Source organism: Polistes dominula, unplaced genomic scaffold, assembly GCF_049000335.1.
Source record: "Polistes dominula isolate Pdom_NZ unplaced genomic scaffold, Pdom_raw_medaka contig_21, whole genome shotgun sequence".
In the NCBI taxonomy this organism is placed as follows: Eukaryota; Metazoa; Arthropoda; class Insecta; order Hymenoptera; family Vespidae; genus Polistes; species Polistes dominula.
The window spans coordinates 890959-917427 of NW_028301061.1; the positions used below are offsets into that span (position 1 = coordinate 890959).

The window sequence follows — 26469 nt, forward strand, 5'->3', positions numbered from 1 at the left end:
AACAATGGATAACGCGCACTACTACTGTCGACAGCAGACAAACTGGGGAGGAAAAAGAGGAAGAAATGCATCCACCTGCCACGCCGCGGAGCCACCTGTTATATTACCACCTTCTTATGCCAACATCAGCTGCTCTCTGGCACGCTCCTCCTCCTCCTATGACGTCTCCGCGTTACCGCACACTACTGCGCAAGTATATATTAACAACCCGCGCCCTCTTTCCTCCCTCTCCTTTCCTCTACCACCTCCTTTACTCTCATTCTTTCTCTCTCTCACGCATGCATCTTTATGAGCTTGTAAAAGAGAGAGAGAGAGAAGGAAGAAATAGGGAGTGCAAAACTTGCGAAACGAGATTGGCACGTTCAAATTAATTGCGCATGCGCAATAATCCATATTTGTCGCGCCATCGGACTTTTTTTTAGTATGCTTATTATTTATTCTACCGTTGCATGTCGGACGATTATTCTTATAGAATTTATTATATATACTTTCTTACTTCTATTCCCTTTGTTTTTATTCATGAATACCCGTGAGAATCGGTTATGAATTTTTCAGGGTTTTTTTTTTTTTTTTTTAGGTTATAGAAACTAGCGCACTGACGTTTCTTTCATTATGCAAAAAGTAACCATGCAAGTTTGATCGAGGTAATTAAAGAGATTCTGTATAACAGGAATACCGATATCCGAGAGCTTTAGTAAGAAGAAATGTGTGCTTTTAATTTGAATATGCGACGCCTGGTGGCAAGTCCGTGGAATTTCCCATACTTAAGGCTATTTCAACATGGGGGGTATGTATCTATAGGTTAGGATAAATCATTTTTTATTTATTGATAATATTACTATTAATCTCCGTTTCAGAAAAGTATACAGTCGGAACATTATTATGCATGACTCGAAAAATTTAATGCAGTTGGAAGGAGAACAAAGGATGGTAAAAAGGAACGCATCACATGCAACCTCTAACCGAACACAAATAGCATCCAAGATTAGTATTATGGGAAAATTGAAGTTTGTTATTCCCTTAGGAATAGGTGTTTCTTTGATTGCCTTTTTTCAATGGAGGCATCTTAGGAAAAGTAGACATACGTCAGATGGTGAAGTTGTTCAAGGACCATTAAATGATTTTATAGTACGTATTTATAATATTTATTTACATTGTGGCATGTCAAAGAAAAAATTTGAAAAGTTTCATGTGTCAAAGTAAATGTTCTTTTTGCATTAAGGTAAATTGCTATTGTTGCCTTCCGTTAAGGATAACAAGTAGAATATGGGGTTGGATAGCTAATAGAGAAGTACCTATTAGTTTAAGACCAGGTATATATCAATGTTATGCAAAACTTTTTAACGCTGATTTGGAAGAAGTAGCTGGCGATTTATCAGGATTTCCAACCTTGGTAGACTTTTTTGTAAGACCTCTCAAAGAAGAAGCAAGACCTATTGCTAAAAATTCAAATATGGTAATTACACAAGTACTTAGTATATTTTCTATAATATAATAAATTCAAATATATTTGATTATAGGTTTCCCCATCAGATGGTACAGTGCTTCATTTTGGACCAGTAACATCTTGCAGAGTGGAACAAGTCAAAGGAATGACATACGATCTTAGGCACTTTTTAGGAGATGAAGATCCTAAAAGATCTAAGGAAAGAGTAACATATACGGAAGAGGACAATAAAACATATGTAAAGAGTCTTTTAAAAAATGCAGATAATCAATTGTATCAAGTAACAGTTTATTTAGCCCCAGGCGATTATCATCGTTTTCATAGTCCAACCGATTGGGAAATAAAATCTCGAAAACACTTTCAAGGTATTTGGTTTTATTATCCTTTCATTCGTATTTAATAAAATATTATTATAATATAACTATGTATCACATTATTTACAGGTAAATTATTAAGCGTCAATCCAAAGATAGCTAGCTTTTTACCTGATTTATTTTCTATCAACGAACGTGTTGTATACATCGGAGAATGGTCAGAAGGTTTTATGGCTTATGCAGCAGTAGGAGCGACCAATGTTGGTTCTATTAAAATCTATTGTGATAAGGAATTAACTACTAACAAAATAATCTGGCCGAAAATGAAACGTTGGGAAGATGCCAGTTTAAATTGTACTCATATATCCAAAGGACAATTATTTGGCGAATTCAGAATGGGATCTACAATTGTACTTTTATTCGAAGCACCTAAAGATTATCAATTTTGTCTTAATATTGGACAAACCATCAAAGTTGGACAAGCTTTGTCACATTACGTTGTTCAATCGGATGAAAAATATGAACCTAAAAGTTTATGATCATTTATTAAAACTATTTTTTGTCTATAGATAAAATCAATACAAAAACCTCAATGTATACAATAATATATATATATATATATTATTCATATAATTGTAAAATGAAAAAGATTTATATTATATATATATATATATATTTAACTGTAGTAATACGTTTTTAATGCATATACAGAGAAAAGAACAAACAAAAAACTACTTGTGAATCATTTACAGACTATTTCCTATGTCTACTGTGATACAATCATATATAGAGATTATGTTTCATATATCCCAAAATATATTCATTACAATTACTTACTGATGTAATAATACATTACAAACACAAAATACAATGAATCTAGAAATTAATTATATTATTATTATTATATATTATATATCAATGTGTAACTGTTTTTATAATATACTTTATTGAAAAGAGAAAAATTAATAAAAAAAAAACTATAATTTAGAAATCACAATGTTATTTTAATTTATTTCAATAAAAACAATGCACACGGATATTATTGAATAGATTTAAAATATATCAGAGATCTTGAAAATAGTATTATTTCGTGACGTTTTCTCTCTGCTCGATTTACGTGCGTTTAAACTCGGTTTAGAAGCTTGCAAGCTTTACTAGAAGCCTTACAAAAGGTACATAGTGGTGGTTAACGATTTACTTGTTTTTTTTTCTTCTTCTTCTGATATTCTTTAAATTTATTCTTAAATTATGTTAATGTCATTGTTATTGTTATTAACATATTGCATTTTATTCTATTGTTTGAAAATACCGTAAAATATTTAATAATAATTTACATCCGGGATTATAATAAACAAAGAAGATACAAAGTTTCGATGATATTTTCAAAAGGTCACGACACATGTATCTCTCTTTCTCAGCACACACACACACACACACAAGTGTGTATAGATAAAACGTGTATTTTAATATAATTTTAAATAAACATATTTAACAGATAAGATGATTAATAATAAAACGATATGTTGCATCCGAGTTAACGTGTGTTTTTATTTAAAACAACAAAAAACAAAAAAAAAGCAAATAAAAAACGAAACACTTGGACGTACTAACTAGGTGAGTTGTTTTTATCGGTTTTACACGCATGCCATTCCATTTCTGAACTCATTAATAAAGCAGCATATAATCGTAGTATAGGGAAACATTGTCCATTGTTATATACGAAGGACGACCATTTTCTTTTATTTGGTCCCATTACCTGAGTTATCTAGAACGCTTATTGTTTTTTACGCCATAACGTTGAGAAACGAAACTACCCCCCCCCCACCCTGTATGGTCATTTTCAAACAAATGAAATTTTAGATGAAACATATTCCTTTTATTTATTTCATTGGGCATGTTAGAAAATTGATTATTTATTTATCAAACGATTTGTTTATTTTTTTATGTTAATAAATATATATTGGGATTTCTGGAAGGGGCGTGGATTAATGGGGGGCGTAATTTTGAATTTAGCTACCAGATAGTGTATTCAAGTGCTACAGATCCATCCCACGTGGTGTAGCAATTCAACCTACTTATTCTAATTTTAAATTTAGCCACCAGATAGCGTATTCAAGTGCTAGAGATCCATATATATATATACTAGGGGTGCCGCGCCACGAGTTGCTGTGGATCACACATCTTTAAGTCAACAAATTACCTTATACCGTCATCTGTTAGAATGATATAAACTATCCTATCTTTCAAGTTGAATAAAACTGCACACAGTGTGCAAAATTTGATTAAAATCAGTTCAGTAATTGAAGAGTTCATTGCGGACAAACAACGTGACACGTAATTTATATATATTAAGAAGATAAGATATATTGGTCAAATGATTGCAATTTATTACAAGGTTTTGGTTTTTTTTATTTACACGTTTTATTTATGTAATTATAAATGAGTTTGTAATGTTATACATAAAATGTTAAATAAATCGTGTACACGTTTGATATCGCAAAAATATGATTGATCGTATGAAAAAAAAGGGGTTGTGGGGTAGTAGTAGATTCATTATTATCAGATAAAATTTATGACTTGCAATCGAACCTCTCTGTGTGTGTGTGTGTGTGTGTTGTGCCATTATGTTTCTCTTTTTGCTATTACAATTTGTAAAGGAAAATGATAAAAATAACTTCATTGGTATATAATTCTAAACTATAAATAGATTCCTTTTCGATTGAAATAGAAATTGATTTAATTTATTTTCCAATGTAACACGTATTACAAATCTTGATTTATCTTACGAATGTTTAATGGAAGAATATTCGTATTTTCACGTCATCATGTTATTTTTTCAAAAAAAAAAAATAAATAAAAAAAAATATAAAATATTGAATAGAAAGAAATTGTAAAATCATATTTAAGAAAATGAAATATAAAATTATTAAATTAAATTAAATTAATTAGAAAATAAAGTTATTAAATAATTATAATATTTAATAATACTAATGTAATATTATAATATTATTATATTATTATTATTATTATTATTATTATTATTATTAAATTAAATTAATTAGATTATTTTCTTTATTAAATATTTTTTACTTACAAGTAATGTTTTGTAAATTTTATTAAAAATTTTTGTATACATCTATTAAGTACCTGTTTTTTTTTTATTTTATTTGATTTGATTTTATTTTATTATAGAAGCGTGAAAACACATTTTCTTTTTATTTATATTCGATCGTACAATAAATTTGAATAAAATGATTCTCGTTGATCGTTTCAAATACGATTTAGTATTATCAAAACAAATAAAAAGTGTTTATAGGAAAAACTTGCCAAATTATTTGACTAAGATGCTTTTTCTACTTCACAACTACTTTATATATATATATAGTTTCGTTTACGAGTTTTAGAGAAATATTTTTCTTCTTGGGAATAATATTTGATCATTCAAATGAACACTTACTTGTGGTTGGTACTTTTAAATGTAATTGAAGTTTTCTTATTTGTTTTTCATATAAATTTAACTGTAATTTTTTTTATTTCCTACAATCTTACTTTTTTTCTTTTAAATATGTCAAATCAAATAAAAAAATATGGAATGATCAATATTAAACATTTATTATTATTATAATAATAAACAATTCATTGAAAAATATTCAAAATTAATTCAACACAAGTAAATTCGATTGTAGTAGAGCTCTCTGATATATTTTTAAATTAATAATATAATATTATTAATAAAATAATTTTTTTTATTATTAATGGACAATTAAACAACAAAATGTTAATAATTAAATGAATGATAAATATAAAACCAAAAAACAAAAAAATGATAAAGCACTTCATGCATTGCTTGTGCTCAGCAATGTACAAAATAACATTTGTACACATATATGAAATACATACAAGTATTTTTAACATATACACACATAAAAGAAAAATACTTTTTCAATTTAATATAAATAGTATGTATGTATGTGTATGTATATATATATATGAATATTTTAACAGAACAATATTCTCTTGAAGTTTTCAAAAGTAATATGTAAAAGAGAGTCGTCGTCGTCGTCGTCGTCGTCACACAGTGTGATGATTTTCCTTTGATCAGAGATTCCTCCTTGTTGGATAGAAATATACAGAAGAAGAAAGAAAGAAGAAAAAACCACCCTTCTGAAGGTAGAAATGGTAATGGTAATGGTGGTGGTGGTGGTGGTGGTGGTAGTGGTGTCGAGTTGGGAGTTTACGACGACGACTACGACGACTACGACGACTACGACGACTACGACGAATACGACGATTACGACGCCGGATCAGTGAGCGTCGCGACGCCCGCCTGTGAAGGTGGGTTGTTTAAAACGTCCAACGAACTATTAAACTACTTAAACCCTTCTTCTTCTTTTTTTATTTATTTATTTATTTATTTCAACACCATTATTACTGTGAACTACGTTCGATATTCAACGTAAAGAACAAACACATTATATATTTTTTTTGAACAAACATTTTTTTCAATAAAAATCAAAAGAAGAAACAAAGAATTTAAATTTTTGATTAAAATTAGAAAATTGTTCAATTGTTTTATAATAGAATTGTAATATTGCAACACATTGTGATTTGATTATAAACAACTTTACCAAGAACAAAGAACAAGAAAAAGAAAGAAAAAGATCAAAAAAGTGAACTCGCGTATAAGCGAGTAGGATTATGGGGCTAAATGGGGGCTGATGGACATTTTCGAGTGACCTTGTCATTAAGAAGGGAACCAGCTGCTGGACCGGTTTATTGCAAAATGGAAACATCAGCTAGATTTCGACAACTTAAAACTGTTAAACTAAGCTGCGAGGCTATCTATCGGCTTGACATCAGCTTCAAACCTCCGCAACTACTGCAGTGGGTACAGTGAACGTGTTCTAACATATACACATACACATCATACACACATAATAAAACATGTGGCACACATTTTTTTTTAATTATATATATATATATATATATTTTATTTTACAAAGAAAATTTAAAAGGAAAACACACGTGGATATTATAGAAATATTTTCTAATTTATTTGAACAAATCACCAACTACCACCACAATAATCACCTCATTTTCATCTTATTAATATTTTATTATTGAAAAATAATTATAGTAATTTATTTTATTGTTATTTTAATTTCAATATGTTTAATTTTCATTAATTATTTATTTAAATTTAATTTTATTTTATTTGAACGCAAGCCATTATCACCATCACCACCAACCACCACCACAATCACCATTACAACCACCTCATTTTCATCCTATCAATATTTAATCATTAAAAAACAATTACACTAATCTATTTTATTCTTATTTGAATTTCAATGTATTTCATGTGCATTAATTATTTATTTAAACTTAATTTTATTTCACAATAAATTACTTTCATTATAATTATATTCCTCATTGTGTTGTATGTTGTAAAAACAAAACAGTTTATTTATTTCTAACCATAAGAATTATTTTTTATTTTTTAATGTTTTTTAATGTCGCTCCTAATGTTTCTCACAAGAATTATTTTTTTTTTTTTTTTTTTACATATTTTTTAATGTTGTTCACCTGAAGTAACTTATTCCTCGTAATGTTTGTCACGTAAGAACCATAACCCTTTGCAAAAGAAGGAATATAAAACTTAATTCAGAAGGGTGTAAGATACTACGGGTTATAAATGGTGAGGGATAAACAGGGGGGAGGGGGGAGGGAGAGGGGTAAGAAGGGAACGATCCTTTACAAGGATAACATCACAGATCCGCGTGGATGTTATCTAAATTTACGATCGGTCTTCAGAACGTGTGTTGTTCAATGTATTACTAAAGGATTCCAACTATACTAACACACACACACACACACACATATATATGGAAAACCATTTTTTTGAACGTTTCAACGATTAGAAAAAAACATTTCTTTTATTTTCTTCTGTTCAATCTTTATATATTATTAATTTTGTAATATAATTATTAAATTAAAATAATCTTCCACTCATTCATACCCCAACATAAACTACAACACAACTTTTTTTTTTCAATAATTTATACAAAAAAACATTTATATTTTGTTTTTTACCATCAATCGAGCATACCATGACGTGTATATTTGTCGATAGAAAAATCGTACCACTTCCTACATGACGTGTATACTCGTTAATAGAAAAATCGTACTACTTCTTTTTCATGACGAGTATACACGTCGATAGAAAAATCGTACTACTTCTTTTTCATGACGAGTATACACGTCGATAGAAAAATCGTACTACTTCTTTTTTCGTGACGAGTATACACGTCGATAGAAAAATCGTACTACTTCTTTTTTCGTGACGAGTATACACGTCGATAGAAAAATCGTACTTCTTTTTTCATGACGAGTATACACGTCGATAGAAAAATCGTACTACTTCTTTTTCATGACGAGTATACACGTCGATAGAAAAATCGTACTACTTTCTTTTTCATGACGAGTATACACGTCGATAGAAAAATCCTACTACTTCTTTTCATGACGAGTATATTCGTCAATCTCAGTTAACTGGTTGAGCGCCACGTCAGTCATCGGCGACTGACACTAAACTTTCTGTTTAGGCCACGTCAGTCACATGTGACTGACACGTTCAACTATTTTTCTAATACAAAGTAATGCCCGTGGCCTGACGGGAATTCCCTAATAATTTGCGTGGCGTTCAACGTGTTAAAGGATTACTTTTTCTTTTTCTATAGTGCATTTTTGTAAATGTGTAAAAGACATTAGTTTTTCTTGTATCTTTTGAAAAGTTTTGTTAAAATAATTTATATCATAATTAGGGCAGTGTGCATTGGTCAAAGAAGAAAAAAGTTGACCTTCGTTCGTGCATTCGAATCGATCTTCAAACAAATGTTTTTCTTTTATGGTATATACACAACACTTATGTTAGTATAATCATTAAGTATAGAACACCAAAGACCTTCTTCTTCTTCTTCTTACTATGTGTTATTGTTTTTCTTATATTACATATATTGTGTTTTATTTTGTCTTTTAAAATCAACAATTTATAAAGTAAAAAATTGTAAAACGTTGTTATAAGTACTTAGTTTAATGAAATTTTCTGAAAAAAGAAAAAAAAACTGAACTAAATGAGACAACACTTTGTTTTATTTTGTATTTCTTCAATGTATTGGTTCTCATAGTTCCAATACATTTCTATCGCAACAGGTTCTATCACAAACACATATATACATATACATACTAGCTATTTATTGATATATATATGTATATATATGTATATGTATGTATATGTTACTTGTCGTTTAAGTTGTATCAAGAAAAACATGGCATGTTCTTTCTTTTATCGATAAATATGATCAAAGAAATAGCCTACTACGTCATTTTTATACTCTCATATGTTACACCTTTTTTTTCTTCTTAAATAAAATAAAATAAAATAACAACAACAACAAAAAAAAACAAGAAATTTAATTTAACGCAGTAACGTGTATTAAAAAAAAAAAAAAGAAAAAAAAAACAATTCCAATAGTTTATTGTTTTTGTTTTTTTGAATAAAAAAAAAAAAAATCTTGTTGAACGTCACAACAACGTTATATTTAATGGTGAAAGAAACGAGGTCGTGATTTTCTCTGCTTTTAACAACCCCCACCCCCAGCCCCATATCGTTCATTCAGTCCAACCCCCTAACTAAAACTACCCTTTTCATAGTTGTTGTTCCTTTTTCTAATAAACCCCCCTCCCCACACACATACACACACGACACCAATATGGAAATGAACAATTTCTTTTGTTGTTGTTGTTGTTGTTACGCGAAATATCACCATTTTTATTCTTTTTTTTTATTCTTCTTTCTTTTTTTTTTTGAACCAATCGGGTTAGGTCATTTCCATCTTCTGGTGGTGGAATAAAAATAGATTAGATTTTGGTAGCACAATTCTCTGTTTTTTTTTTTTGTTCTTTTTCTTTGTCGGTCAAACGAAAACGATTTTCCTGTTATATTCGATGCATTTCATTCGGCTATTCGGAAAAAATGGGATTTTTTGTATGTTCAAATATTGAACGCGTGACGAGAACAATTCTTCGATATTCGTAAAAATATTCGTGGAGGAGGAGGAGGAGGAGGAGGAAGAAGAAGAAGAAGGGAGGGGGTTTAAATAAATATTTAATTTTTCTATGAATTTTCTTCTTTTTTTTTTTCACAATCGAAATAAATTCGATTTTGTTACAAAACGGCATCCTCCTCCTCCTCAACGAAATGAGGAATTTGTTTGATCTACTACGATTAATTTGGTAATCGTTTTTTTTTTTCTTTTTTAATTTCATCTAAATAAATAAACAAATAATTGATGAATATTTTATTGTAGTTTCTTTCGTGTATTAATCAGTTTTTTTTTCTTTTTTTTTTACTGCAATATAAAAAAAAAAAAAAAGAAAGAAAGAAAGAAAGAAAGAAAGAAAGAGAAATAAGTTAGAAGTAATGTTAGATTAACTAAAAAGAAAGAAAGAAAAAAAATTATTAAGTAACATGAACGTAAGGTTCAATCTTACGTGAGTTATTTTTAAAAATACACCCACCATATAATCGTGAAATTGATTTATTATTATTATTATTATTATTATTATTATTTCTTAAAGCTTGGCGTGTTCTAGTAACATCACGCTCTACAAGTTTTTAAAATAAGAACTCACATATACATAAGTATAGTTTCATTTCAAACTAACAAAACCAAACTCTCAAATCTAATCTATCTTTATTATGATAATCTATGAAAAAAAAAAAAAATAATAATAATAATTTATTTATTTTTTTGTTCCTTTTCGGAAAAAACCTCACTACTTTTAGTAAAGTTACTCCGAAAGTGAGGTTTTTTTCGAAAAGTAGTGAGGTTATTCAATAAAAATATAAATAATATATAAAAAAAAAATAAAATAAAATAAGAAATAAAATATGATTTAGTAGGTATTTTTTTGTTTTTCCTGTCTTTTTTAAGATAGTATTTTTTTTTTTGTATAAAACGCAATTGAATTTTAAACAACCCTAACATGAACGGAAAACATCTTGACAGCTTTTAACTCTCTCTCTCTCTCTTTCTTACTGTTTTACTTTGCATAGGGATTACCTCATGTGATATTTTTGGTATAGCAATTTTTGGAAGCGTACAGGATGATCGTGTGATAGAATAAACACATTCAACGAGAAACACATTTATGAAAGTAGATGAAACGTTTTAAACAGGAAAAGATAATCTTATTTGTTTTTTTCTTAATAATTTTCTTTTTTTATATTTCTTTGAATAAATTCCCATTTCTTTTTTGTGACGTATTTTTAAACTCAACTATACTATCACGACGAGGATATATATATATATATATAGTATTATAACATAATAGTGTATAAAATCACACATATTATATTATATAATATAATAATATAATTTATATATATATATATATATATATATATAATGCTTTAGACATGACAAATATTTGATTTCTTAAGATGAAAATTTAAAAACGTAAATGTAAGTAAGTCCACATACCCATTTATATATCTATATATATATTTATATATAGATGTGTGTGTGCATATGTATAGAGGGGATATGTATAGATGTGTATGTTAAGGTAAATGGAACATTGCATTATTCATTTGAGCTAGATGTTACTTTTTCTTCGAAAAAGAGTTGAAAGTATAAAAAGAAGAAAAGGGTACTTGACTGTATCTTTGAAGAAACAAAGTAGGGTAGTACAGGTATGGATTTATATTTATCCATTTTAGCCCTTTATAATGGGTTTAGGGAAATAAGAACGAACTAATGTCTTACATGTATATAATTTAACTTGTTTAAAAGTTTAACTAACAATCAATATTCTCATTTGTATGTTACATTTATGTTATGTGTGTGTGTGGAGTTGTTTTGTTAAAATAAATAATTAAATTTAGTTAACGAAGATATAATACTACTTCATTGAAATAATTTGACCTTGTAATTAAACGATCAATGTTACATTTTTATTCAAGATTTGATTAAATTCAAGATTCTTTGTTTAACCTCAAAATGAATTATCGGTCGATACTAGCGACACACAGCGGTACGCACATTCAAAATGGAGGAGCTCAGTTAACTGATTAAATCATTAATGATGTATTCTTCTTTTTTATTTTTATTTTTTTTTAAATAACAGAATATATTAAAAGAATCTTTTTTTGTCTGTATTGTTAAAAATTGTTTTACAGTAAATTATTATGAACCAATTGGAAAGTTTTCATTGGTTTATTCGTAAGAATAAGATTGAAAGTTTGTCGTAGTTTTATGGTATGAGGAATAATTTATCAACACTTTGACTTAGATACTCGTGGAACTTTAACGATTTTTCAAAAGCTTTAAAAAAATAATGTTAACCTCGTAAACCCTTTAACAGGGTTTGAGTTAACAAGTCTGTTGATATGGTTTTGTACTTATATGCTATCACAAGAAATCACAAGTTGAATTTAAAACGACGTTAAGGTCGTTGTTGAGAAGTATATAAGTATGAACATCACGCGATCCTTAAAGTATTGGGATCTCTAGCACTTGAATACGCTATCTGGTGTCTAAATTCAAAATTAGAGTAGATAGGTCGAATTGCTATACCACGTGGGATGAATTTCTAGCACTTGAATACGCTATCTGGTGGCTAAATTCAAAATTAGAATAGATAGGTTGAATTGTTACGCCACGCCCCCTCCCTCTGCCAGAGATTCCAATATTCTTAAATTATTTCTCTGTCAACAAAAACACTTTTCAAATCATTATTATAAATAAATATGTGTATATTACAATATAAAATATATAACACATATTTATCTTACATTATCAAACAAATGATAGGTTATGTTAAGATAACCTATAAAATATTAAGTGGTTCGGAAAGACGTTTCGTTAAACTTTTGTAAAAATGAAGATAATTTTTGCTTCCTAATCTAAAACTTAGGAACATAAACAGTTGCAGTTGATAAATTTAACGTCTCATCGATCTCACGTGTTACTATTTGTCGGTTTGCATCAACTAATGCCATTATTGCGTCAGCAAAAAACGAAACGACTTTTTGAACTACCTAATAATATGATAACCTATAATCCCATGGGTTATATTATGGTCAATAACAAACACCATTTAAACGTATAACCATGAATAAGAGTCAATGTATTAATTTGTTAGAAATTTCAACGTTTTTCGTTTAAGGGTTAGTAATAATAAGCTCTCAAGAGGCTTTAGATCATTCTGCCAAGTCAGATTTATTACCTAATCGAAAAAAAAAAAAAAAAAAAAAAAAAAAAAAAAAAAAAAGGGAAGACGTTTAATGGTTCGAGCAAGTAATATCAAAATTGATTGGACGTTTTGAAGCCTAAGAAAATATACTCACGTTTATTTTATGATTTGTGTTCGTGATGTACTTTCAAATTTGTAAGATATCTTTTTTTTTTTTATTTATTTCTATCCTTTAAAAGAAGAAAGAAAGAAAGAAAGAAAAAAAGGAAAATAAGATATTTTTGATTGAAGGGTTCGCGTGTTAAAGAAATGAAAAGATCTGACGATTTTTTTTAATATAACTTTTTCTACAACCCCTAACCATCTCAAACTCACCCCTCCCCCACCCCCCCCCGTTTTAGAAATGAAAGGAAGTAAGTAATAAGAAATCCGAGTATATTCGTCGCATTATGTTACTCAATTGTTTTGGAACTGTGAGTCAAAGTTTTCTAACATTTCCAAAAAAAAAAAATAAAAGAATAGAAAAAGAATAGACAAAGGGTAAAAAAGGGGATATATAAAGGGTGCAAAAAAAGAAAAAGGAACGTAAGATTAGAAAGAAGGTCGTTAGTTAGGAACGCGTTATTTTTTACTCATCACGAATTTCTATTGTTCTTTTGCTGAAATTGAAAACTACGTAAATTCTTTTTTTTTTTTGAAAATAAACTGAATAGATAGAAACAAATAAAAAAAAAAAGAACAAATAGAAAAAATTCATAAAGTTTCACACACACGTTTTTTATTTTTTTTTTTAACTTGATATAAAAATCAAATCTTCAATTTCTTCTTATTAATCTGCAAATTTAAATGTGGCAAGTGTTTCTTTAATAATTTATGCGATAAACATTTATTTTTCTTTTTTTACCATCAATCGAGCATAACACAACGTGTATATTCGTCAATAGAAAAATTGTACCGCTTCTAAATATGACATGTATACTCGTCGATAGAAAAATCGTACCGCTTCTTTACGTGACGAGTATACTCGTCGATAGAAAAATCGTACTACTTCTTTTTCATGACGAGTATACTCGTCGATAGAAAAATCGTACTACTTCTTTTTCATGACGAGTATACTCGTCGATAGAAAAATCGTACTACTTCTTTTTCCGTGACGAGTATACACGTCGATAGAAAAATCGTACTACTTCTTTTTCCGTGACGAGTATACACGTCAATAGAAAAATTGTACTACTTCTTTTTATGACAAGTATATTCGTCAAACTCAGTGTTAACTGGTTAATGAAGAAAAAGGTAGGGTAAAGGAATGGTTAAAAAAATAAAATAAAATAAAATAAAAATAAAAATAGTTAGCACTTCAACTTGTGGTTGTTTCGTGCAACAATAGTCCACCATTATTGAACGTATGGTTTTATATGTATGCAGATATCATTATTTCTTTGGGTGTAGTATAGTCACGTTACATGGTAATCATATTTACCATACCACTTATGGGTAATTATAAAAAAAGCAATTTTAGCTAGACGTTCGTGTCATGAATCCTATCGGCCTATTATTATTATTATTATTATTATTTTAGTAGTATAACAAAACAATGTTATTAATGAGAATCGAAGTTCTGATCAATATAATCAATTGTAGTAGTATTGCATTGTAAATGGAATAGAAATATATATTAGAAGAATTATTAGAAATATTGTTGATTGTTAGATTTGATAAGCATTGAATTCGCATTATCTAATCGATCGAAATACTAAACGATTGAAATTTTGGAGTTCAAGGTAAAATTCATAGGTATATGGTATGGTATATCGCGTGTGTGCCATCTGGTGCAATCTCACGTTTGGGGCACAAAAAGAACCTTTCTTACCTGCATGAATGCACGTCAAATATCAACATACGATCCTATCCTGAATTAAAATCCTTTTAAAATGTAACATATATATATATACGAAAATATGACGACGATATATTTTTTTTGTTAAACACCTATATTTAACGTTTCAAAAAAAAAACATATTCGTTTACCAAGAGACATTTTACATTATATAAACATTTAAAAATAATTCATATTTATATTTAATCATACTTTGACAATTTTTAACAAGTTTTATTTTGATGTATTATTATGTTTGTCTTTCTTCTTTTTTTTTTTTTTTTTTTTTTTTATAATTAATGATAAATATACGAAAATGTGTGAATTGACAAATACACATTGTGACACCAGTTCGAGGTCTCTAGGAATCGAATGCACGTAATAATCCACCCTTCAATTGAAACTTATCGTAACTTCTTTAGTTGTACTTTCTTTTTTTTACGACACAATACCTATTAGAACGAATTGGATCAGATCAAATGAAATGAACTTCTTACTTACTCTAACAATAAATTAGTCAAACCCCCATCATCATATATCTCGTATAGAAATATTGTTAATTAATTAGTTTGTCCTCTTTGTTGTTTTTCTTTTTATTGAAATGCAATTGCATAGAAGAAACATCAAAATAAAAATAAAAAAAATAAAAAAAATAAAATAGGACAAGTTCTGTTAAGAGTAATTTGTTAGATTTTACGAATATAAGACAACCTAATGTTTAGAATTAATATTAAATTATTATTTGAAAATAATATTATTTATAGAAATAATATTTTTATTATTTGTAATTAATATTAAATTATTATTTAGAAAATAAATATTGAATGTGTGTATTGAGGATGAGAAATAAATTAGAATATTAAAAATAAAACAAATAGAATATACGAGACACATACACAAACACACACACACACACACCCACACACGAGATTTTCGATAGAAATTGCACACATGTGTTTATTATTATACCCTCTTTCGAAATATGCAAATGTTAACATTTAAATGCGTGCATATATCCAGACAGAGCTTATGCTTCTTCATCCCTTTTGTTAATCGTCACGTACACATCTCTTTAAGGGTTTCATCGAGTATGAATAACCCAAAAGCATTCTGCATATATCCACTCTCCTATTTCAGACCAATTCTCTAAAAATATTTCAACTAAATGTCGAATTTTAAATATTCAATTACTTCACTAAACGATTGCTTTTTGTTTTTTTTTTTTTTTTGTATAAAATGATGAATAAAGTATTTCCATTAAAAATAATTTAATTACAAAAAAAGGAAAAAAGTAAATAATAAGAAGAAGAAGCAAAGTATATTTGATTACTTGCTCATTATTTTAATTACCAAAAATAGAAAAATACAAAATAAAATACTTCCTTCTTGCTTTTTTTATTCAACGATGGTACGTGGTACATCTACCAACCCAACGAACCAAACCCATCTCGTCGATTGGAATAAAAGTAAAAAAAGGAAAGGAAAAAAAAAAATCGCAAAAATATGGTCGACTTGGTAAATATCGAAAAATGTAAACGTCGTGTATGTGTGTGTGTGTATGTGTGTGTGTCACCCGTAATATTTATGAACATTTTAATTTTAAATTCGTAATGTGATATTCTATTTCTTATACTATATATATATATATATTTATCAATGAACAAAATTTAAATAAAATAATTCAATGTATTTCAAGTATAATGATGAAACATCTGATCAATATTTTAAATGTTAGGCTACAGTATACTTCAAAATCTAAATCAATTATTCGAGACCGACATTAAACGCGCTTAGACGAAGGATTAAATTAATTCCTGATCGAACACCCGCTATACGATTACAATCATAGATTAAATTAAACTGTTAAATTAACTCTTCTTCTATGTTTTTTTTTATCTATATTTTTCCTTGAGTTAAATAAAACACATGTTATCAACGTTTCATAATGAATAAGAAAGTTAATCAAAATAAACAAAAGTGTATTGGATTTGTAACACATAATATAACATGTAATTTTGTTTGAAATATATTTTATATTAATAAAATGATTTATCATTGATAAAGATCATAAAAAGATATTATTGATATATATATATATATGATAATTAATTTACATTAAATTGTATTGTCTTAAAAAAAATTTAATTACAAATCTATAAAGTATAATCTATCTCAAAATTTATATAATGAAGTATAATAAATAAATAAATGTTATATAATATAATATATATAATACTTATTCTAAATACTTTAGAATTAAAAATTTTTAAATATTTAAAAGAAAGAACAAACATTCTAAAACTAGAGTTTAATCATTTTTAGTTTGTGAACACAATTGTTTATATGTTACAAGCCAATATTTATACTTAGATATACTAAAAGATGAACGAGCTTGATCACGTTGTGCATTTACTTCCTGAGCATCAGATATAAACATGAAACGTGGACTATCTTCTTCCTAGAACATCTTTATATAAACCCTTAATATATATATATATATATATAATAAACATATTTTTCTTTTATAATTACTGATTATAATTAAACATAGTTTTATTTATTTCACACACTTATTAAAGTATCTATGATGTACCATAATTTAGAATCTCAACATAAGATTATTTTGCAATAATTATTTTCATTTAAAATATATTCTTTTTTTTAAATATTGTTTTTTCAATAACACATTTTCAAATTTATCTTATATTTCCATTATATAATCTACATTTTATTTTCTATTTCTTTTTTTATCTTAAGCAATATTATTTAGATGCAATTTTCGTTTCATTTCCTGTTACAATGTTTCATGTTTAATTTGTAAGTTGGTAATACTCAAGAAGAAAATGATTCTATGTATTGGTAGTTCTTGGCAATGTAAACTATCGACCTGTTACTACACTCTACTAGTTTCAAAGAAATGATGTCAGCACTGCTAAAGAATCGATTGTCATTAACAAAAGATTCTATTATTATTATTATTATTATTATATACGTTCGAGAGACTATATATATATATATATATATAGATACATGCAGCAGACATGCACATATGCACGAAAAGCGTTTTCAACTTTATGCATATACAAATAGAAATCATTCGTTCCACTTAACATAGGTAATTCGAATAGAAAATATAAAAATAAATAAATAAATAAACAAATACTTGCATATCGAAAGTAACACGAAAGAAAATTTTATATATTTTATTATCATTCAATTGCAACTATTCAAACTGTTTTGATTTAATTTTGAAATATACTAACTGATTTTATAAATGTTTTTTTGTTTTTGTTTTGCATTGGTAACTCGATGAAAGATTATTCATGCGTTTATTTGTGCATTAGAAAGGAAAAATAAATTTCATTGAACAATTCACACGATTTGTTAGCAATCGATAATAAAATTCACGAGTTTATTTGCAATAGTTATGAATTATTTTTATCTACGAATTTTTGTTTATACAAAATAATATTATTTAAAATTAATCTAACAAATTTAACGTATTTTTTAACATAAACTTTGATAGTAATATTCATAATATCTATTAGTTTTTAATTGAACAACTCAAAATGAATTTACGAAGATAATAATTAATTTTAAATTTTGAATATTTTTCCCGCGTCCAATTCGATCGCGAATGAAGCGCGCCAAATTCAAAAAGTTTCCCGCGTTATTTTTTTCCCCGCGAATTTTTAACATGTCATCGTAATCCTAATTGTTCAATATTTATATTTGTATCAATTTATTACACTCAAACAATACGATATAAAACTACTAACATATATATTAATATTTAAATTAATAAAAGTACATTTAATATGTTAATAAATAACAAATTTTATAAGATTATAAAAATGAAAAGAATTGAACAATGAAATGCATCATAATTATAAATCAATCGAAATAATATTTAACATTTACATGAACAAATCAAAATAATAATCTTAATTGTAATAATAATTATTTAATTTATTTAAATAAATATAAACAATAAAAATCAAACACACTCAAATGATCCAAGTATAATGTCCATTACCAGAAACAGTTTAATTAATTATAAAAATGAAAATATGTTAAATATGAGATACGATTGAAATAATAATTATTAAAATAAATCAAATGAAATAAAATCAAATCAACTTACAGATCGTTGAGCATAGGAGGAAAACAAGTGGAAGCCATCGAGCGTGCAAGAGATGGTACAGCATGTGCATACAGCGCTTATCACAGCACAAAGGGAATACCAGCGAGTGCGAGGGGTCATCGGGAGGAACTTTCGATAGCCATGCGGGTTCTTGGTTCGGGTTACCTTACCACCTGTCTGCAAATTAAATATTACCGTCAGGATGATCAGAGTCATTGTGAATGGGGTGCCAGATTGCATTGTATCGAACTGGATTGTACCAGCGTCGAAGGTAGACTCGTTACGGTTGATCGAGAAACTTACAGAAAACTTGGTATAGAATCATAGCGATTGGAATTAATGCCATAATTAATTCCTTTCCTCTTCTTTTTCATTTCAATTCTATGACACTAAAAAATATATATAAAAACAATGGTTAGTTAACATATATTATATACATTATAATTGAAAATTGATTTTTTTAATTTTAACTTTTGTTTTTTTTTTTATTATCTGTCACTATTTAAAATATGATTTTTTTTTTTTTAATAATAAATGTTTAATTATTTTATAAATAATTTATATTCTTACCTAATAATAATCACCGGAGATCCATTAATTGTTCTTACTGCGTTCGCCATTTTGTTAATAAACGATAAATATTGTATTATCGAAATATCGAATTTAATATGATCGAACAAAGTTTAGCATGCATAGGTGGCAGCACCTACTTTGGACGGAGGGGGTAGTATAACAAATGCGGGAAATTTAAAATGATCGAACGTATTTAGTATACATAGGTGACAGCACCTACTTATGACGCAGGAGTTATAATAAATGCGGGAAATTTGAATTGTCGAATTACCATCAATCGTTCGTTCAGTTCTGATCGATATATAAAAATGTTATAAGAAATGACAGAACAAGATAATATTTTGCTTATGTAATGCTTTCTCGATGTTCTGCCACATTACATGAATGGATTAATAGAACAAATGTTGCATAAATATATTTGCAAAAGCGAGTTCTATAATTTGATGATCGAAATGCTTGCTTTGAACGATAATATTCAATGGAGTGCAATTTACCATCTGTATATGCATAAATCACAATTACTATTAACATATATAAATATGTATATGTAATTATTTATTAATGCGTTTAAAGTTTTAATTACTCGCCAGAAATATAATTTGAAATATTTGAAATGAAATAAACCCGCGAAAATTTGAACGCTTTCAAAATATCAATGCAACTCATAATGTATTCTAATGACAATTAATATATATATATATATATATATATATAAAAAGCACTGAATGATTTTGAATTTAGAAAATAAAAATAAGAAAGACGTTCAAACAAATGATTTAAGATAGAATTATTGAACACGATCGTTCTCGCACACATCGAACAACATATCAGTTCGTAAATTGAAAATATAATCATTATATGAAATATTTTCAAAATAAAAATGACTAAATTTATATGTATTTAATATATGTTGGCGTTAATTTGTAAAAAAAAAAACGACTAGTTAAATTATACAATTGAACGCTGATATAAAAATATATTTTCATCGCAAAAGATATATATATCTATGTAATAAGATTTATAGGATTCTTCATAATATTTGTCATATATATTATATATATATACTTTTGGCTATGTGCTTTTCGCTGTTAACAAAAAAAAAATAAAAAATAAAGAAAAAGAAAGAAGAGACCAATCTATATAGATATACACATGTATACAGTAATGCGAACAAAACTCATGAATAAATCTTTTCAAAATGAAAAATAAAAACTAAACAACAAATTGTTCTTGAATATTTATCAAAATCTAATCATTGCTATGATTATCATCATTTCAGATTTTTATTACACAAAGTATTATTAATGCTCGAACTGATTTAAAATGTTTGGCTTCGTGTAACAACACACAACAATAAGAGATTATATTATATTATATGAAAAATATTTGTAAAAAAAAAAATGTAATATCAACAAGAGATATATTATTTCTACAAAAGTTACGTTAGATAATTTTCTGTCAATTTGTTTTCGGTTAAATTAATCAGATATTTAATATTGATATTCATACCAGCTCAAATGACCAAACAGTGCCTCTGTGCTTAATACTAATCGTTCCTATTCTTTATTAAATATGATGAATATTTTCAATGAGTTGTACCTGCGAGTCTAGTATTGAAATTAAACTATGAAATACAAATCTGCACTGTTTATTTTACTTGCGTATTATTATTTTTTGAAAAAAGTTTTCTAATACAACTATCATAGAAATTAAATATTGTTTTTAGTGTATAAGTAAAAAAAAAAAACAAAAATCATGTTTTCAAAGCTTAACAACATTTCTAGATATTGTTTTACGAGTGGTCCTATATTTTGTAAAAATATTTCAATGCGAATATTCTATCTGTTATCAATTAAATAATAAATTATTTAACAATTCAATAAAATTGAGATTTTAATATTGTCATTATTTTTTTTTTTTTTTTTTTTTTTTTTACAAAACAATTATCCTTATTAATAAATATGTTTCTTTACAGTTTTGGTGGTTGTTCGTAATTTAATAATAGATCAATCAACTTTTGATCATGTATTTTTTCTAGTTGTGTTTTCATTCTAATTGCCAATTTAGTGGTACGTTTTAAATACATAGCTGCATGATGAAGTGCAATAGTATATGGTACTGGACACCATTCTGGTTTAATAGTATTTCTAACGAGTACTGTTATATATGTTTCAATCAACGATGTATCTTCTTCCAAAGGATATAAATATTCGTCTAAAGGAATCATTAACTTATTCACAGGTAATCTCAAATATCGAAGTACACCAGCATGTTCTGACCACAACAATTTTCTATAATGAGGATCATGTCTCTGTGCGATAGGAATTAATAATACTGAAGCAAAATTATTATCACCATAAGAAGTAGAACAAAAGTGTTCACACATAGCAGTGAACAAATCAACAAAAGAATTTAATCCTGGTAAATCTTTGGTAAAGTTTAACTTTTTGTGATACTTTTGTATCAATTCTTCCATTGCAATATTTAATAAAACGGATATATCGTTGTTTAAATAAATCGTATCGCACAGATATGTTAAGACTAATCTACTGAATCTTAACGTTGGACATAACGTTGCAACAAAATAAGGTGAAGTTACTTCTAAACCTAATATCATTGCAATATTATTTGTATCTTCTTCTGTAACACTTTCATTAAGTCTACACTTTGTATAAATATGTACCAATGGTAAATAAAACCAATCTTTAGGCAATGCTGCTTGAGTCCAATCTAAATGTCTTGCAATGTACTTTTTATACAAACTAACTATGTCCTGTTTCGTACAATTATTGGCATGATTTAAATTTAATTTCGATAGTTCATGAGTTACTAATTGCACGTTTAATTTGTCTTTGAGTAAAGCAATTTCCAACATATCTATCACATAATTAAACAAGTTTCCTGGTAACGCTGATATAAGTTTAACAGATATTTTCCAAATATTACGTTTCATCGTTGAATTTAATGCTCTACTAATAAGTTGTGCAGCTTTGACAACACTGATAAGAAAATAATACTCTACTTGCGTATACCACGATCGTTCTAAATCCCATTTAGTTGATTCAAGTTCTTGAATATATTTTTGAAAACCTAATTGATTGAATATCTTCCAAATACCTTCTTCATAGGATTCGTGAATAAACTTATCCAGTATCACTGATAGAAATGGAATGCAAGTAGAAGATATAATCGGTTGTAATAGGCCTGTTTCTGTTGTTACTCCAAGATTTGGCAAGAAGGAATGTTGTCGTTCAACAGCAGGTATACAGGTACTCAATAAATTTGAATTATAACTGTTTAAAATATAAATCAATATTATTATTCTATATTAAAAAATATTTCTTAATTTAATATTAATATAATAAAACAACAAAACTTACCATAATTCTTCAAATATATATGGATATACAACCCAATGAATTGACGACATTACTAAATCGTTAACAGCTAGCACTGCTTGTGAAAATAATTTTAAAGCATGCCACTGTAAACAAAATTATAATACAATATATTAACATAAGTTACATTTTATTTCACACACACACACACACACATGATGTGACTTATCAAAACTTACGTTACGTGATAATAGATAATATTGTCTACTCCATTTTAATATAAGTAAGTTAATTTTCTCCTTAAATGTAGGCAAGGTACTGCATACAGCCATGATTGCAATTGCATATTCACATTCGTATTCTGAAGCCTTTGTGATATCGTGATTGCTTAAAAAGTGTTCTAACTCCATCACAAATCTTAATTGTATACCATCTAAGCTGTTCTTAGCTAAATTGTAATTTAACAACAACTTCCAAAGTCTATAACTTTCTATTCTCAATACAATTCCACGAGTCATTCTAAAAAAAAGAATTTAATATTATTAATGTCAACAAAAACAAATACTAGTATTAAAATTATAGAATCTTACTCGGCTGTTGCTGGATCTTCGATATAAGATAAAATGCGTTCAATTATATTTAATTTAATTAATCTTTCAGCAACTGGTTTTCCACCATAATAAACTAAAACTCGACAAAAACGTACACTCTCGACTAATGGAACATCAGGATTCTTGAAATCTAAAACAAAAATATTGTTGTTAATTGCAATATTAATATTTTTTAAGAATACAATAATCTTATTTATGTGTATGTTTCTGTACACTTACCTATCCCACTAACAGATATAGGCATTAAATTATTAATTATAGTATCCAACAAATATGGAGTAGTTGTAATAGTCAATGCAACTGTAAGTGAATATCTTGTAAGACGAGTTAATATTTCCAGAGCACACGCCAAACCAACAGTTGGAAATGATTTAATACCCAAGATATATCTAAAATACAATTCATAAGATTATTATGAATTATATTTACTTAATAACGAATAGAAATATTATACAACCTTATTCTTACAATAATATCTGTTCTTAGAAGTGTAGAAACAGCATCTAATTGTACAAGTTCATGGTCCTTCAATATACTTTCATCTTTGACATCAGTTGATGGAGGTCGCAAATCAGGTTCTCTATATTTTTTCCAACCAAATAATTTATCCAAACAAATCTCATCTTGTTCGCTAAAAATAAACGCTCTTAATGTCTGAAGAGCGGCCTTAATCACGTCTTCGGTTGTATCATCCAATGAATATCTTAATAAAAGTAAGAAATTATTTTGATTCAACGTAACTAACGGTGCTGGTGACAAAGCTTTGTCGTACAAGCCTTTATTACTCTTTTCTAAAATATTAGCAATAGTAGTCAAAGCAACGGTACGTTGTTGTTTTATAGAAGATCTACTAAGTTGTATTAATTCTTGTAAAGAATAGCCAGGACGTTCTGGTTCTTCTCCATGATGATGAAGACCATTATCCCATGATAAACTCTCATCTTCGTAAGGAAGTAATAAACCTTTTAAAATACAAAATAAATGTATAAGCATATTAAAGTAATATTTTATAATTGTATACATATGTCAATTAAATTTACCTTTAAAATCAAATCGAGCATTGTAAGGTTCATCAGGTGCAGGTTTATCTTTCTTTACTTCTGTTATATCTTTCATCCACTGCAATTTTTCAACTTCTACGTTATCCAAATGAACCCAACCCTTATCCTTAGCCTCTTTTAAAATTTCTTCGCAAGTCTTTGGTATATTTTCTATATTACTTTCACATTCCATAACTTCCATATCACTTTCTTTATTTTTTACACATTTATCATTACCAAGTTCATTTGATTGAACATCTGATTTATCTACTTCCATTTTAGTCTTTACTTTTTTTCTATTTTTTAGAAACTTTATTAACTCTGGACCAAGAGACGATTCAAGTTTCTTTTTTTCCATGAGTATTTCTTCTTCTGTCATTTCTTTCAATATTTTCAAATTTTCTTGATGAACTTCTTTAGCTATTGAATTCAATGCAATATCAGAATCTTCATTCTTCGTTTTATCAAACTCCTCTTCACATTCCATTTTAGTAGAAATATCAGCAACTACTTTCCTTTGTGAACATTTTTGTGAAAATAAACTCTGTTTATCTGACGTTCTCTAAAACAAATATAAAATTTGAATTATTAAATTAATTTAATAAAGTATAATATAAATATTTATATAAATACCTCATAAGTATCAGAAACAAAGACTTCTGGAAAGGCAACTTCTGAATTATTATTAAATCCTGTATTGAAACTAAATTTCATATCCTTCACATCCAATTTCTTTTCTATTATATTTCCAAGAATTATTTTTGAATGATCTATTGGTACATTCTGTACTACATCACAAATCTTTGTAGATTTCTCTTGGACATTTGCATTTAATAATTCACCTGTACTTTGAGACGTTGAAACTGTTCCTAATTTTTGTTTCTTTAATTGAGCAAATTTAGATAGTTTTTTTTCATTTGAACATGTTACAGATTTAGTCGTCGAATTTTGTACAGAATTAGTTTGATCTATATTTGAATTTCTTAAATTGATCACTTTGGCTGATGGTTGTAATTTGTTTTGTAAAAAATCTTCTTGCATTTGAAATAATTCTTCCTCGTTATCACTTGGTTTGGGTCTTTTCAACGTGGTTATGTTATCCATTTTTATTTATTTATTTTTTACTTTAATGACAAGAAATATTATTAATTCAATGATAATATATATATATAAATTATATATTTTATATTAAATCTTTTAATCAAGATTTAATTTTTAATGTTTAATTGTTAAAAAAAACACCAATTGTTTCTAACCTACAATTTTAGTTGCTGTTCGTAAAATATCACTTGGTAATTTTAACCCTTAAGAAAATATAATAAAAACATTAAAAAAAGAAAGATAACATTTATCTTTTAAACGAGAATATTTAAACAATTATTTTAATTAGATTATTAATGCAACAATTGTATTACTCACTTTTACCGTATATGCGTACTTATGCATATAACTAACAATACTGCTGTTTTTACCTAACCTAACCCTGATTGATGTCGCCACATGTATCACTGACTGCAATAAGGTATTTATTATGGAGTGTAGGGGTAAGGGGTAACATCTCTTATGGGAAAAAATGTGGAAAAGTGTGTCCAGCATTTTCTATAAATAATAGTTCAAAAACTTTCCAGAATGGCGCTGGTGTAGACAGAAGGTATGGTATGAATGTAGCAATTGTAAACGAATTGAAGTATGCCGAATTATGTAATAATGTAGTAAATATAACCTTAAAGAATTTAGAGTGATTTTATTTCGTGAACTGTGAATAGTACGTTTAATGATTTTTTATCATTTAATTTTATGAAAAAGTATGTGAATAACAAAACAGTTATGGATACAATTTGTGTTCTTTGTTTATTTCTCAATCCTA

The 26469-nt window shown here is 27.3% G+C and overlaps 3 protein-coding genes across 9 annotated transcripts; 2 read left to right on the top strand and 1 right to left on the bottom strand.

The window, feature by feature from the left end:
• Nucleotides 1–49: 49 nt before the first annotated feature.
• Pisd (phosphatidylserine decarboxylase) lies at nucleotides 50–3294 on the top strand. Of its 3 annotated transcripts, none has more exons than XM_089176212.1 (6): nucleotides 50–189; nucleotides 671–787; nucleotides 858–1128; nucleotides 1223–1456; nucleotides 1521–1812; nucleotides 1891–3294. In XM_089176212.1, exons 2-6 carry the CDS (start codon nucleotides 705–707, stop codon nucleotides 2298–2300), a joined length of 1290 nt encoding a protein of 429 aa, XP_089032338.1. In that variant the 5' UTR covers nucleotides 50–189; nucleotides 671–704; the 3' UTR covers nucleotides 2301–3294. The 3 variants fall into 3 exon arrangements, with proteins under 3 accessions (XP_089032338.1, XP_089032339.1, XP_015181918.1); XM_089176213.1 differs by having other exon boundaries at nucleotides 53–193; XM_015326432.2 differs by lacking the exon at nucleotides 50–189 and having other exon boundaries at nucleotides 648–787.
• A 2120-nt stretch (nucleotides 3295–5414) lies between these two features.
• On the top strand, nucleotides 5415–21184 carry LOC107069269 (CB1 cannabinoid receptor-interacting protein 1). The gene is made up of 2 exons (XM_015326435.2): nucleotides 5415–6645; nucleotides 19043–21184. The coding sequence occupies exons 1-2, from the start codon at nucleotides 6470–6472 to the stop codon at nucleotides 19365–19367; spliced, it is 501 nt and encodes a 166-aa protein (XP_015181921.1). The 5' UTR covers nucleotides 5415–6469; the 3' UTR covers nucleotides 19368–21184.
• On the bottom strand, nucleotides 15144–26149 carry LOC107069296 (RNA polymerase II-associated protein 1). 5 transcript variants are annotated; one of them, XM_015326497.2, is made up of 11 exons: nucleotides 26022–26149; nucleotides 25236–25726; nucleotides 24603–25164; nucleotides 24020–24524; nucleotides 23782–23951; nucleotides 23542–23692; nucleotides 23191–23470; nucleotides 22994–23097; nucleotides 19344–22906; nucleotides 19041–19217; nucleotides 15410–17363 (listed from the first exon to the last, which is right to left on the bottom strand). In XM_015326497.2, the coding sequence occupies exons 2-9, from the start codon at nucleotides 25704–25706 to the stop codon at nucleotides 21583–21585; spliced, it is 3567 nt and encodes a 1188-aa protein (XP_015181983.2). In that variant the 5' UTR covers nucleotides 25707–25726; nucleotides 26022–26149; the 3' UTR covers nucleotides 15410–17363; nucleotides 19041–19217; nucleotides 19344–21582. The 5 variants fall into 5 exon arrangements, with proteins under 5 accessions (XP_089032335.1, XP_015181983.2, XP_015181981.2 ...); XM_015326495.2 differs by having other exon boundaries at nucleotides 25859–26136; XM_089176210.1 differs by having other exon boundaries at nucleotides 19344–19429; nucleotides 19611–22906; nucleotides 25236–26136.
• Between the last annotated feature and the right edge of the window lie 320 nt (nucleotides 26150–26469).